Here is a 14,054-nt window from a genome sequence, read left to right as displayed (position 1 = left end):
GAAAACTGGACACTTGACAAGACTGAGTAGTCAACAGTGGTCAATGTGGACAGCCAGAGGCATAAACAAAGTCCCTTTGGTCAGAGGCAGCCACACACAAAGGCTCAGGCTCGGGGAGGCCCTGGTTGGTGCCCTTGGGGGTTGTCTGCCTTTTTTTTTTTTTTTTTTTTTTTTTTTGGCAATAAATAACTTGAGGACCCAAAAACCAAACCAAAACAAAAAATACAACCAGTATCTTTTGGGGTAGGTGGTGGGAGACTGTTTAAGTTATTGGCCTTCCCTGGGCCATGCAGGTGGTCCTGGGCACAGATGGCACGGTCACCGGCACGTGTGCATCTCCACGAGACGCTGGCACTGCCGGCACTTGACGAAGCAGCACCAGTGGAACCTGCAGCCACAGCGCTCGGCCAGCTCCACCTGCGCTGTGTGGAAGCCGCGGCCACAGCACAGTAGCTCGCAGCCGTCAATGGCTTTAGATGTCTTGTTGCACGTGCGGCCCCTCGTGCCTAGCACGCCACTGCGCATGTCCTGCTCACAGAAGTCCGGACTAGGCTCCAGGTATACCAGGTCCTCATCTGTATGTGGCTTGAACTGTGCATTCCGGGGCACCAGCGCCCGGGAGGAGCCCACGCGCCGTGGCTCCACCTCCGTGGCACCGTCAAACTTCTCCTTTAGCGCGTGGCCAACCTGGCGGAAGGGCGGTACAGCACGCCAGCACGTCTTTACCTCGCAGGAGCCCGACACCCCATGACACTTGCACTCCACCCGCATGTGTGTCAAGATGGCCTGTCCGGGAGGAGGAGGGAGAGGAGTGGTCAGGGAGAGTGGAGGTGGGGGAGGGTCCCCCGGGGCTCAACAGGTGGCCAGGAGGACAGAATCAAGGGGTTCACCGTCATGCCTGCTTTGTATAAACATCTAACTGGATCCTACGCTGAGCTGGCAAGCAGTGTTGGGGACAAGGTGCTGTCCTGTACTTGGGGGCACTTGGAGTTGCTGGCGGACACAGTGAAAGGCAGTGTTGTAGGAAGCATTTGAATGAGTGACAGGTGACCCAAGGAATACAGTTCTGTGCTGAATCTCCACAGGGACCCTGGGTGTAGACATCAGGAAGGCAGATGGGATCGCAGGTAAGCACATGATATCTGGGTGGACTGGACTGGATCTGCTACCCCCAGCCCCCCACTACCAATCCCTGGCCTACAGAGGTGCCCGATGAGAAGACGAACTTCCACGGTAACTGTGGGGCCATTTCAGGGACTCTGCCCATGCAGCCCTGCCCCAGTGCCGATGGGGTTGGTACCACTCTACCTTCCTGCCAGCCTCGTTGTTGTGAAGATTCATGAGTGCCCGGCTGGAGGAGGCCCCCTTGCTCCTCTCCCGGACGTCCACAAAGGACTGTGAGAAGGCTACGCCATAGGCGATGTTGTCCGAGCATCCCGACCACTGGAAGCCTGGGGTGTGGAGGGCAGAAAGAGTTCTGGGGTGAGTTTGGGCCTGGGGCTAGGCCCCTGTCCTCCTCTTTGGACAGATATGCTTACCCTGTGGGCTGACCCCGTGCACTGTCCGGTCACAGCCACACTTCTCCAGCTCTCCACTGCTGCATGCCCTTGTTACTGCAAAGGCCACACCTGCTGAAGAGATGGCGTATACAAAGGCCGCCTCCCGGGTCCCTGTGGGAGGCAGAGGGAGGAAAGGGCTAGGTCCTGGGGCACCCACCACATCTGTATTTTCCTTGCAGAACAGGAGAGGCATATGAGGCCTGCTGAAATGCTGGGCACCAAGGAGGGACAAGCCTGCCTGCTGAGCACACAGTAGGTCCTGGTTCTGATCACACCAGTAGCTGAACCTCCTCCACACGTGAGGACCAGCGCGTCCTCCCAACAGCCTGGTGAGGCAAGAGCTATGGTCACCCCCATTTTACAGAGGCTTGGCAGCTTGTCCCGCAGCACGTGGCTGAGCCAGCAGACAGCCTGGCTTCAGGGTCTGATCGCTCAGCTCCTGAAGAATGCCGTTCCCACTGCCTCCTCTAGAAGGCAAGGGATCCTCATGTCATTTTGTGACAGTCTGGGGAGTTGAGGTGGCTGCAGCGGCTGTGAAGGGGTGCAGTCACACTGCCACCCCAGCTCTGCTCCTTTGTTGAACAGTTCCCTGGGCTCTAAGTTCTCCCTTTTGACCCTGCTCTTCCTCAGGCTGGCCCTGCAGCTCACAATGTCTCCTGCTTCCTTGAGACTTGAAAACAAGCCATAGCATTGGCAGCTCCTAGCACCGAGCCCCTCCTGCTGACTGGGGGTAGGGAGGGTATTGCCCACAAGCCCACCCCAGTCCCCGTGATCAGGTGATAGAGACAGGGGTCTGTAGCACAGGTCTGCCCGCCTCTCTGTAGTGGTTGCATCTTCTGCCCATCGCTGCTAAGCAATTCTATTTTGGTGACAGCCCTCCTCCCCTGCCTGAATGGATGTTTTTATCCTCCTAGGAACTGTGCCTGGGGGGTAGCTGTTGTGGAGTCTCTTTCTTGGGGGTAAGCTGGGGCAGTGTATGAGCAGAGCATCCACTGGGCTGGGTGTGTTACCAGACAGTGGGCCTTGCTCTCTATCCAGGACCCTGTGAGGGCCTCTGTGTGCTGTGGCTGGCCTTCTGTCTTTAGATGCAGGGTCTGTGTCCACAAGAGTGGTGGGGGCAAGCTTCGGCCCCGTGGTTGGCAATTACCTCTGCAACACCCAGGCCTGTGCTCCCAGCTGCCCTAGGGAGCAGTCACCACGGTCAGATGAGAACAGTCACCTCCACTGTGCTGCTCTGTGGACAGAGGCAGCCTAGCCTGGGCGCTGGAGTTGGAGGCAGCTCAGCTCCCAACACGCAGGACACCCTGTTCTCGGTGCAGTTCTTAGGCAGGGAGTGCCACCCACGGTCCTTTCCACTGCCCACTTGCTGCTTGGCCATTTTGGGCCTGCACTGAGGGGCTGGGCTGGAGCAAGGGAGTCTGGGATGGAATCTTCTCCAAGCTAATTGAGGTTAATAGCAGGCTCATGTTGGTTGGTTTTATGCTGTGGCCGCCCAAAGAGACAACTTCAGTTTCTGGTATTTCTGGTATTTCCAGGCCTGAACCAGCACAAATCGTTGCCCCAAAGACCAAGGGGGAAGGGCAGTCCCAGGAGATGGGGCTGATGGGACTGGTGGGTGGCCTTAGCCCTCTGCCCTAGGAGGTCCCTTTTGCTTCTTTAACTGCCCAGGCAGTCTCTGCCCAACCCTGGCTCTTGTTCACCTCTGCCCCCTTGTGCCAGTGGTTCTTAAGGGGTCCCAGTCCTGCCGTGGGGTTGCTCGGAAGAGCACTGTCTCATTTGACTAAGGTCACCATAATCACTTTCTGAGTGACTGGATGAAGGAAGTGGCTCTCCAAGACCTTATTAACCATAGCTGCAGCTCAGGGAGCCCTACTATGTGCAGGTGTTGTCTGAGCACTTAGCACATCAGCTGAGGTATAAGCTTGTGGTGACAGGAATAGAAGTGAATCGCTTGAGCGGTGAGGTAACCTGCCCAATGTTACCCAGCTAGGATTTGGGACAGCCAGAATTCGAACTCAGTCTTTTCTCACTGACTCTGGGTTCTAGCCACTCAGCTTCAGTAGTGTGACCCTGGTGGCTTCCCTGGGACCCAGGCTGGAGCCTTGGTCTCTGGAAGAGGGCCCAATGGGACCTGATTTCCCCAGAGGCCGTTTAATGGCAGAAGGACATTATGGTGGGACTGGGAGTACCATGGTGGGGTATCCTGGGGAGGTGATAGATACTTCACCCCGCAAGAGGGAGGCAGGACTCACAAGTGCCCACCCTGCAGCTTTCTTCCCTTTCTATCCCTCCAGCCTCCTTTCCCACACTTGTAACCCCCTTCTGCTGGTTTTCTTCCCAGAGTACCCCAAGGCTTGGCTGCACAGGTCTGAGTCCTATGTGTCCTGTAGGTTTGCCTGCAGTGCTGTCTTTTCTAAGGGGCTAAGAGATGCCCAGAGCTGGGAGTTTGAGGAAGTGACCCCATAGGCCCTGAGGGCCACCATGCACAGGGCATCTTTCTGTGGGCTGATCTCTTCTGGACTCACACAGTCTCAAGTTGTTCTCCTGAGAACACAAGTCTTGCCCGGGCTCTTCAGCAGCAAATGGCAAAATGGGGACGGGAGGGGAGCCTGTCTGACTCAAGGCCCAGGAGCACGTCATGGGGACATCTCTCCAGATGGTGGGAGGGAAGCCAATCCAGTGGAAAGGAGCTGGAGCTGGGAGAGAACTGGCCGCAGCTGAGCTGGGTTGGCGAGGAGGCCCTGGGCGTGGTGACCTTTGGGCACCAGGTGGGTGTCCCGATGGAGGCCAGGGGAATGGGCATGGCTCCATCGTTGCCCTGTGCATTCTCCAGGAACCCAGCAGGTGGGCCCTGGGTTTGTCCCCACTTTCTAGGAAGGACACTGAGTTATAGAGAGGGCACAGTCCTTGCCCAACTTCTCACCGCTGGCAGGGACAGGATCTGGGTCATCACCGCCCTTGGCTCCCTCAGACGTCTCAGTTGTAAGTTGGGAATGACATAAACTCAAAGCTGCTGTAAGGATGATCTGGGCTTAGATAGCACAGGATAGGCCAACACACGATGCTCCCTTCTTCACTGGCTACAGTCTGCACCCAAAGGGGGAATCTTTTCTGTCCCCTTGTATGCCTGAAGTCACCGCCCCAACCAGGTAACTCATGCATGTAGACATCTGCTGAGTCTGCCTCCTGAGAGCTGGGGGCAAGAGGCCTGCTAGATTAATAGTCAGTACTGAGAAGATGCTAGCTGGCCCTCTGTGAAGCTGGCTTACTCCCAGGTCAGGTCAGGGTGTATAGAAAGGACTGACTGCACAAGTCACTGAATGTTGGCAACAGTCCTGAGAGTTATGCGTGGGACAGGTAAGGACCCAGAGGAATGAAGTCTCCTGTTGCATTTGCCTGTCTCTGCTGTCCTTCAACTCCTGGCCCTCCAGAGCCAAGCCTGTGCTTGAGTTCTTGCTCCCCCCACCCCACCCCCAGCTCAGTGGAGACTGTGACCAGGTAAGAATATTCTAAGAGGAACTTTACTAGTGAAGAAAACCAAATGCGAAATGGTGTAAGGAATGCGTGTGTGCGTGTGTGTGTGCATGGGTGCCTGTGTATGTGTGTGTGTGTGTGAGCTCAGATGTATCCCCCAAATATGGCTGCTGCCTGCCTATTGTGACTGACCCGGTCTTAAGGTCCTTAAGGCTTTGACTTAGCTCTAAAGGAACAGGGATGCTTGACCAGGCCACTCAAACATTAGTCTAGAACAGATTGCACTTGGTCTTATGTCTCTTTGGGGTGACAGAGCTAGTCCCTTCTTTGGCTTCTGCCCACAGGCAAGAAAAGCAAGGGATTCCCCAGGTCTGTCCTGGCTTCTGGCTGCCACTCACCAGTCATGCCTCCTTTCCCTTGTCCTTTTAAGTCCTTGTCCTGATCTGCTATCCATCCCTAGTTGACACTCACTGGTTGTCTTCCATGCCAGGTTTGGAGGTATCCCAGGAGACAGGTACTTGAGCTATCACTGTTGCCTGGGGATGCAGTGGTGGGAAAGTGGGGGATGGGCGGGGAGTTGCCACACTTCAGTGTGGAAGTATAAAGAAGTAGTGTGATGTATATCTGGATACATAGTTGCAAGCAATACATAGTTAAAATGTCCAGTGACCCTAAAAATGAGAATCTAGGAATCACACCCTGCAACTTTTTAAAAAATATGGATTTATATGAAAAAAAAGAAAAATATACCCCCTGTAAAGAATATAGGGACCTGTAAGTCACCCCAGCATTTGGGAGGCAGAGGCAGAAAGATTGCCAAGTTTATGGCTATCCTGGGCTACAATAACAAGCTCAGGACCAGCCTGGCTGTGTTACACAGTAAGAGAATATCTTCCAAGAAAGGACACCACAAAGGCATGGATCCCAGAGGGAAGGGAAGGGCTGGGGCAGAAGGAAGGAAGATCTGGGTGGGGGCTGCTTAGCTGATGGAGACAGGGTTGGGTGTTGGGGAAGACACAGCATGTGCAAAGGGACAGGGGTGTGATACTGACACACAGTCCGGTATGGGAAGCCTTGTTGATCTACTTGCCAGGCCCTTAGGAGTAGTGGTTCTCAACCTGTGGGTCACGGCCCTTTGGGGTTGAATGACCCTTTTACAGGGGTTCCATATCAGATGTCCTGCATATCAGATATTTACATTACAATTCCTAATGGTGGCAAAATTGCAATTATAGGAAGCAATAACAAAATAATTTTATGGTTGGGGGTCACTACAACACAACTGTATTAAAGGGTTGCAGTATTGGGAAGGTGGAGGATCCCTACTCTAGAGGATACGTGGAACACCCACTTTGTGAGAGGGACTTCCTGGGAACAATATTTCTAGGAAGGATGGCTCTGGACCTCACCAGTACAGCTCTGGGCCCTGAGCACCAGCAGAGACTTCACCACCGGGCTGCTCGTTGAGTATCTGTCTCTTTCTCAGAACAGAACAGTTCAGCAATGCCAAGTGTGCTCATGCCTGCTGGCCCCTGCCAGCTCCCAGGAGAATGGCTTCCAAATTTCAATGACAGTTGGTTTCCAACAGCATCCAAACGGTCTGCCACAAGCCTAGGAGCCAGGGATGTCCAGACCCACAGGTGCCAAGACAAAGGTTGGCTCAAACAAGTCCTTCCTGCAGCTTGAGTGAGTCAAAGAGCCCCGTCAACTTGGTGTCTCAGACGTGTCAGCTTCTTGCTCAGGAGGTAGAGAAGCAGCTAGCTGGCTTTCAGCATTCCCTGCATGGCAGGAACCTTCCAGTTCCATAGAACCTCGGCTTGCCCCGGCTCACCTGCATTTGGCTCTCATGTTATCGGTCTCAGCTGGGACTTCAAAAGCCTTGCAGAAGGCTTGCTATAGTACCTAGTATTGGCAAGGTGAGACCTCCGACTTTCTGTTCTGTTGCTCCTGTATTTATTGGGAGTGGCAGTGACATCCCTGCCTGGCGCACATTTAGATCCTGCCACTCTCTAGTCCTGTGACCCTAGGCAAATGACATAACTGCTCCGGGCCTCCAATTCCTCACTTGTTACGTAGAAGCCTGATGCCAAGGGACGATGAGTTAGTGTTGTGTTTCTTACAGTCCTTAAAATAGTGCCTGGCCCACAGTCAATGCTGCAGGTGTGTGGGCTCCTTCCATTGTGCTGCGGTGGACTGTCTGGTCCCAAATAGACTGTGTGTTCCAGAGGACAGGAGCTGGCCACACAAGCTGTTCTGTAGACCTGTCACATGCACAAATGGCTTCCAGGACCCAAGGCTAGATGCAAAGGTGAGCAGAGTACCCCAGGTTGAAGCCTGACTCTGTGCATCCTTTGAGGGACCTGGGGCTGTCTCTTCTCTGAGCCCCAGTTTCTCCCTCTGGAAAATCAAGATCACTCCATCTTATATTCCTGGACCAGCTGCATTCAAGAGTGCTTTGTGATCACAGACCATTGTCCGACCTCCTCCTGCCCTCTACCTAGTGTGCTTAATTGTGCTGCCTCTGCTCCCGAACCATCTCCGATGTGCCTGGCCCTAGAAATATCATTTTCCCAGACACCCAGGGCCGTACACAGACCCTAGACGCCCAGAGTTACACACAGGTCCCAGACGGACACCCGGAGTTACACACAGATAGCCCATGTCCCTAGACCAACCCTCCTCACCTTGTGTCACCACCTTCCCAAAGACAGGGAGGGAGTCCAGTGTGGAACAGTTCCAGCGCCGATTCCGGAACTGGTATTGGCACTCCTCGATGGCCAGCTGGGCGCCACGGCGCACTGAGTCCATCACCTCGAGGTTCCGTTTGCACATCTGCACCTGCCTCTGGATCAGACCTTTGAGCTTCTCGCACGTCTCCTCTTCAGAGATGCTGCCCACCGATGACAGCTTGGCCAGGTACCTGGGGGGTAGCGGTTGGATGTGATACACAGCTGCCCTGATACCTGCTTTTCTCCTCCCACACCCAGGGTTCAGGGTGCTGCCTCATCCCTTGGTCTTGTGTATAAGACTCATAGCTGGCAAGAGGCAGAATTTTGTTTTATTTGACTCTATAACCCTTGGCTAGATTCTGTGTGACTTAGAGATTGACAGTTTGGGCAAGGCAGCTGGGAACTGGGTTCACTCCAACAAAGCCTGCTGGGTGAGGGGCAGGCTGGGCCTCTCTGCCCCTGGAGATCATCTGTGTGGTTATTGAGAGCACAGGTGCCTGGGTTTCACCTCAGATAGGGTCAGTATGCCCTGTGCTTTGGCCCGATCTTGAGGTGCAGCAGAGAGGCCACTAGCCTAGAGAATAATCTTGAAAAGGTATCTGTGATGTTTTCTACCAATTTCTAGAAGGCTCAGGCTAGGACATCCCTATCCACACAGTGGTCTTGGTGCCCAGAGAAGAGTCCTCTCTCCAAGCTCCCCGGCTATAAAATTGAGCCTAGCTTTCCTTAGCCATACTGGAGTCATGGCTTTTATCCCCAAGGGCTGTTGTGATGACTGAAGGTGTGCTAATGCACCTAGCCTGGCTGGGTAACATCTTAGGAGCTGTCCCTGGCAGCACCAATGGGCCAAAGGAAATGGGTAGTCCCAGAGTCAGACAGATCATCCTACCATGGCATCAATTCCTGGCCTTCCAGGACCCCTCCCAGCCCCCACTGCCTCTCTGTCAGGTCTGGCTTTTTTCAGGGGTTCTGGGAATCAAATTCAGGTTCTTATACTCTGCAACGTGCACTTTGCAGACAGAGCCATGTCTCTAGGCCCTGGGGTATGCATTCCCAGACTAGCAGCACCCTGGCCAATCTGTGTAGGAACCTAGTCTCTTAGAATGGGGAAAGGTATGTTAATGGTCGGGAGAAGGGACCATCTGGAAATGGCGACCCTGGCTTCAGCCCTGCCTGTCGTGCTCCTTGCTTCCTTTGCCATTTGAAGGGGGGTAGGGGGGGGTCTCCTGCAGAACCACAGCCACAAAGTCACTTGTGGCCTGCAGGGGGCGCCAAGAGCTCAGCTACTGGCGGTGGGCCAGGACACTGTTCAGTGGCCACTGTGTCCTTCCTTGAAGGGTCAAGAAGTTGAACCTACCATTGGATATTTTGCTGTCTCCACTCAGGCTAGGGCTCATAGAAAAGGGTAGGAACCCCAATCCCTCTGAGACACAGGGGCATATATCTTGCTTAACCATGTTTAGACCTCTTTTCCTCCTCCTTGTAAGCTGAGCAGGTCAGGTATGGCTGGATTGGGCCCCTGTCAGCCTCCATTGAAGGGGGCATTCAGGGGCTGAAGTCTTCAGACAGAAGGAGCAGGTGGGGAGGTCTGGCCGATCCATCAGTCCATTGTGACACGTGGCAAGTCCCCTTCTACTTGGAGCTGGCTCTAGACACAGTGAGTTAGCTCCTGAGTCTTTGCAGCCTTTCCTACTATCAGAGTTCAAATTCTCCTTCTACTGGCAGAAGAGGGAGGGCCTGTTGGTCCCATGCCACCAGAAGAGAGAGATGGACTCGAGGAACTGAACATTCCTCCCTCAGGCTCTGAATGTAACAGGGAGACCGGCCGGAACGACGGTGGCAGAGACACTGCCCGCCTGCCACAGCCGTGAGTCAACAGGACGGCATCCAGGAAGATGATGAGAAACTGCTTGTCACAGCACCCGTGCCTACCTCTCAGGCCTGCCTTTACTGGACGCAGCAGCTGCCCCTCCCATGTATGGGAGGCCTGGCCATCTCTGCTCCTGCTCTCTGAGACCCTAGGGGTTTGCCTGGCGGGTGCCAGAGCTGGCATAGGCTGGAGAGGGTTGGCAGCCCAGCCCTCAGTGACCATAGCCTGTTCTCATGACACTTGCTTATCCTGGAGCCTGGCGAGTACCTGACCTCATTTCACAGATGAACAAAGCAAACCAAGCGCCCCCCACCCCCCAGAGGCGAAACAACTTGTAAGTCCCAAAGCTATCTAGCAGCAAACAGTTCTTGGCTCTCAACTCTCCCCTGTCTCTCTCTGGCTGGGAACTTGCCCCTTCACTGGACTCTGTCAGGCTGCGTCCCTTCAGGCCCCACACAGGGCATGGCACACAGAAGTTATTCAGGAATATTTGCAGCTCGATTAGGGGCTGATGGTGCAGAGGTCCTGATGTTCTCACACCCCTATGGCAGAAGGGCAGAGATGAGAGGGGAAGATGGGGGTGGCTGGCCTCTGTGGTCCCTCCCACTGTTCTACGGTGGCTCAACCTTTCCCCCAGAGACACGTGTGCCATTCACTGACCCGGGAGCTGGGTCGGGCTCAAATATCCACTGCACAGCCGTTTCTGGAAGAGCCCGAGCCAGGGCCTGATGGGTGTCGGCTGCCCCTGGGCCGGCTGTCTGAGGCTGACCATCCTTGCTTTCATGGCCTGCCACGCTGCTCCTGTTTAGGCTCCTTCCTGCTATTGCCTAATACAGGTTTAGCAGTTTGTCACCTGCTGCCGTGGCTACCCAGGACTCTGGCCATAGCCAGGCCAGGTTACCCCACCAGCCCAGGCTGCCCCTGCTGCAGCCACTGGCCAGCTCGTGCCCAGTTTCTAGAATGGGGCCTGTGGGTCCTGCAAGCTCCTCCCAGGAGGCCCTCCCCTCCATGCCTTGAGCCTGCTAGGAGGCCGGAGGGCCCTGGCCCTGCCAGGGAGATCAGATCCTCTCAGCCACCTGCTGTTTTCATTAGAAACTAAAATTAGCTGGGCTTGTCCCAAGCTTTTCCAGGTTTGCTTGCCTTTTTAAACAAAATATACAAAATTGGAGAGGCTAATCCACACCTCTGTGGCTCCGCCCCGGTGTTCCCCTGGACTCCAGAGGAGAGGGGCTGGGTGAGAGAGGCCATGGTGGGGAGCCAAGCAGGTCAGTGGCGCTGATCCTGGCCCTACTGCGTCCAGGTGGGGGCTGGGACACCAGCCCAGGCCTCTCTGCCCCCTCCCTTTGGCCTCCCTGCCTGCCCAGGCCACATTTAGAGACTCCTCAGGAGTAATTGTGCCCTCCGTACCAGAGAGGAAGGAGGCCAAGTTGGCAGAAGGGGGCACCCAAAGGAAACTGCGTAAGCCAGAGCAGCCTTCAGCTAGTGAATCAGCGAGATAGAAGCGAGGGGCCACAGACTCCATCTAGGGCAGCCTTCTTAGGAAGCAGGGAGGGATGTGTGGCTCCCAAGGACCCTTGCTACACAACCAACCATTCAAACTGTCCACTATTTCTTTAAGCAGTTTGAGTGGTTGCTGTACTGAACACCACAGTGACCTGTCCTGGAGACCTGGGCAGGCAGTATGGTCTGGGGGCAAGCGACCTGGGTTAGTCTCCTATCTCTGTGTCACTCAAAACAAATTAATGAACATCTTGGAGACTTGGCCTCAATGTGCTCATCTGTAAAATGGGGAGAGCAGTTGTTCTTACTGTAGGAGGTAGACTCTCTTCCACAAACCTCTTTACCCTCTTTGCTCTGCACCTTCTGTTGTCCCCTGCTGCTGAACCTTGTGGGACTCTGTCCCTGTCTTTGTTTGGACCTTCTCTGTCCTCACAGAGCCAGGTCCTGGTCTTGTTCTGGGAGTGGTGGGTCACTTTGGTATGATTTTTTTTTTTTTTTTTTTTGGTTTGGTTTGATTTTTCAAGGCAGGGTTTCTCTGTGTAGCTCTGTCTGTCTCAGAACTCACTTTGTAGACCAGGCTGGCCTCGAACTCAGAAATCTGCCTGCCTCTGCCTCCCGAGTACTGGGATTAAAGGCGTGTGCCACCCTGCCTGACAATGATTTAAACTGTAGATTTCAGATAGATTCTTCCAGGTGCTTCGGAGAAGTAGTTCCCTAGTGCTTCTAGTCACGTGTTTGACCCTTCCAGGTCGGGTGAAGGGTGGTGAGGAGAGACGGGCTCCTCAAGGAGACTAGGAGCTGGGGACTCGCATCCAGTTTAAGCTCAAGTGTGCCAAGGGAACATGAAGACTGTGTGGAGAAGGAGGTGACCTGAAGTACGACGTCTCCCATACCTGTCACCTGCATTATCACATAGCCAAGTCACCACAGAGCAGGCCATCCTCTCCCCTTAGCTCTCCTCTCTAGGAAGAAGGCATTATGGCTCCGAGGCCAGTCACTGGGGGGTGAGGACTTGAGAATGGGGCATTCTGGCTTCTGAGCCTAGTGGGCAGGCTGCGTAGGCTCCCCAGATGGCCCTGGGGCTTGGAGGGCAGGACCCCTCGATGTCAGCGGACCTGAGCCAGGTGGCTGGATTCTTCTCTGGATGGTTTCTTCCAGACTTGTTTGTACCGCAGGGGTATTGGACGACTATTGCGAGTGAAGGAGGTTAGGGTAATACGTGCCCCCATGGATCTGGTGTGCAGTGTTGTCTGTGTCAGTGTCCTCTGGAGCCACTGGAGTCACCAGAAGGAGGTACCACCAATGGAGAGCAGCCAGTGGGGAAGGGCCGGGCACCGGAGACACTCTGTGTTCTGGGGGTGCTGGGGGCTTTCTCTGTCGTGCCTCCTTCCCAGCCTGATAGGACTCTGAATGCCAAGGCCAACCATCCTAGGCCCCATGTTTGTTTAGTCAGCTGCAGAGAGATGCTGGCCTCTTCTGGGGCTCACTTTCTCTGTTTCTTAGGATCCCTGACTCCTCCTACCCCCGACCTCCAGAAGACTCAGTATTCAACCCTTCTTTTGTGATTATCTGTTGTCTGTCTGTCTCACACTCTAGGGGACTGAAGCTAGGCCCCCATACATGCTAGACAAGCATTCTACCACTATGTTCTCTGTCCCTCCTCCCCCTTTAAAGACAGTGCCATGTAGCCCAGACTGGTCTTGAACTCACTATGTAGCTGAGGCTAGCCTTGAACTCTCAAGGTCCTTCCTTCTAATTAAGTGGCTCGGTTTCGTCCCTTGCTTTCCATTTTCCATTTTCCAAAGAGGAGCAAGTAGCTGCCTCAGAGCCAAGAAGAGGAGGACTGGAACCCGGATGGCCCCATACTGTGCCAGGATGTAAAATGTTGTCTTCTTTCCCTGAGTCAGGTGTCTTGCTGGAGTGAGTGGGTGTCAACTTTAAGGGGCCTCCTGACCTCACCTTGCCTCTAATTTGACAGCAGAGACCCTTCCAGGTCTCCTCTCTAGATCCTGTGCCCCACCTTTCCGTTCATCAGCCACGGGGCAAGGTTTGAGAAGAAAGACAAGAGACTTGGGCTGGAATCCCAGCTTTGCTATGTATCTGCTATGGGGCTCTGAGTCCAGCATGGACAGCGTTGATGTCAGTAGGTGCCAGACATGTTTAGGGGCAAGCCTATTACTCCCTTGTATGGTAGGTGGCTCAGGGTCCCTGAGACCTTCCCCAACAGTGAGTGATTCATCCTTAAAGCTGGGGGTGCCAGGGCAGGGAGGCACCATGACTCAGGAGGGAGTGTTCTGCTATCTCTAGTTTTGGGAGAGAAACTCCTGGGATTCGCATTCTGGGATTATAGGCTGCTGCCGGGAATAGAGTCCCTGCAGGTCAGAGGCTCCTCTCTGTGGTATCAACAATCCCCTGCAGAGAGCAGGCCCCTCCAAGGTTGCCTGTGAGCTGTCCGGGGTGGGAGGAACCTCCCTAGGACGAGGGCAGGATGGTTCCTCCTGTCTTTCCTCCCCACTCCCCTGCTCTCTGTGAAAACCAAGTCCCTTCCAGGAGCTGTAGGGGTTCTGAAATTGGAGGGGGGAACCTCTAAAACATAGTTTGGTTTCCAGTTTGCCAGAAAATGGGGGAGGCAGAGAGGGGCTGCAAGGAGAAAGGGGACTGGCGGGGTCACGGCAGGGAGTGAGCTTCCCCTCGGGCTGGCTGAATCACTGAAGACGCAGCTTGGGACTCAGAGATAAAACCTGGCAACTCTCGTGGAAATCTGGGAAGCAACTGTAGGTCGTGGCTCAGCTCCGCCTCCCAGCTGCATGCAGAACAAACCAGGAGCACCTCTTGCAGGCTAGCTGGGAGCAGAGGGGTGACTGGAGGGGCCAAAGGCGGGTGCTATCACCTTTGCCAGCAGCAGGTCCCCCCCCCCGCACC

At 54.7% G+C, this 14,054-nt stretch overlaps 1 protein-coding gene across 3 annotated transcripts in view; it reads right to left on the bottom strand.

The window, feature by feature from the left end:
* Positions 1-226: 226 nt before the first annotated feature.
* The window catches only part of Wnt4 (Wnt family member 4), a 20,180-nt gene continuing 6,352 nt past the window's right edge, over positions 227-14,054 (bottom strand). Inside the window, exons 2-5 of one of the 3 annotated variants that reach the window (XM_021161074.2) lie at positions 7,718-7,953; positions 1,539-1,670; positions 1,309-1,451; positions 227-786 (exon numbers count right to left, since the gene is read on the bottom strand). In XM_021161074.2, the coding sequence (XP_021016733.1) occupies positions 319-786; positions 1,309-1,451; positions 1,539-1,670; positions 7,718-7,865 (891 nt within the window). In that variant the 5' untranslated portion in view covers positions 7,866-7,953 and the 3' untranslated portion in view covers positions 227-318. The remainder of the gene's footprint in view (positions 787-1,308; positions 1,452-1,538; positions 1,671-7,717; positions 7,954-14,054) is intronic. The other 2 variants (XM_029476480.1, XM_021161073.1) reach the window with 2 other exon arrangements.

This window comes from Mus caroli, chromosome 4, assembly GCF_900094665.2.
Source record: "Mus caroli chromosome 4, CAROLI_EIJ_v1.1, whole genome shotgun sequence".
NCBI lineage: Eukaryota > Metazoa > Chordata > Mammalia > Rodentia > Muridae > Mus > Mus caroli.
Note: the sequence above shows the minus strand (reverse complement) of the source record. Positions and strands in the feature narration are given on the sequence as shown.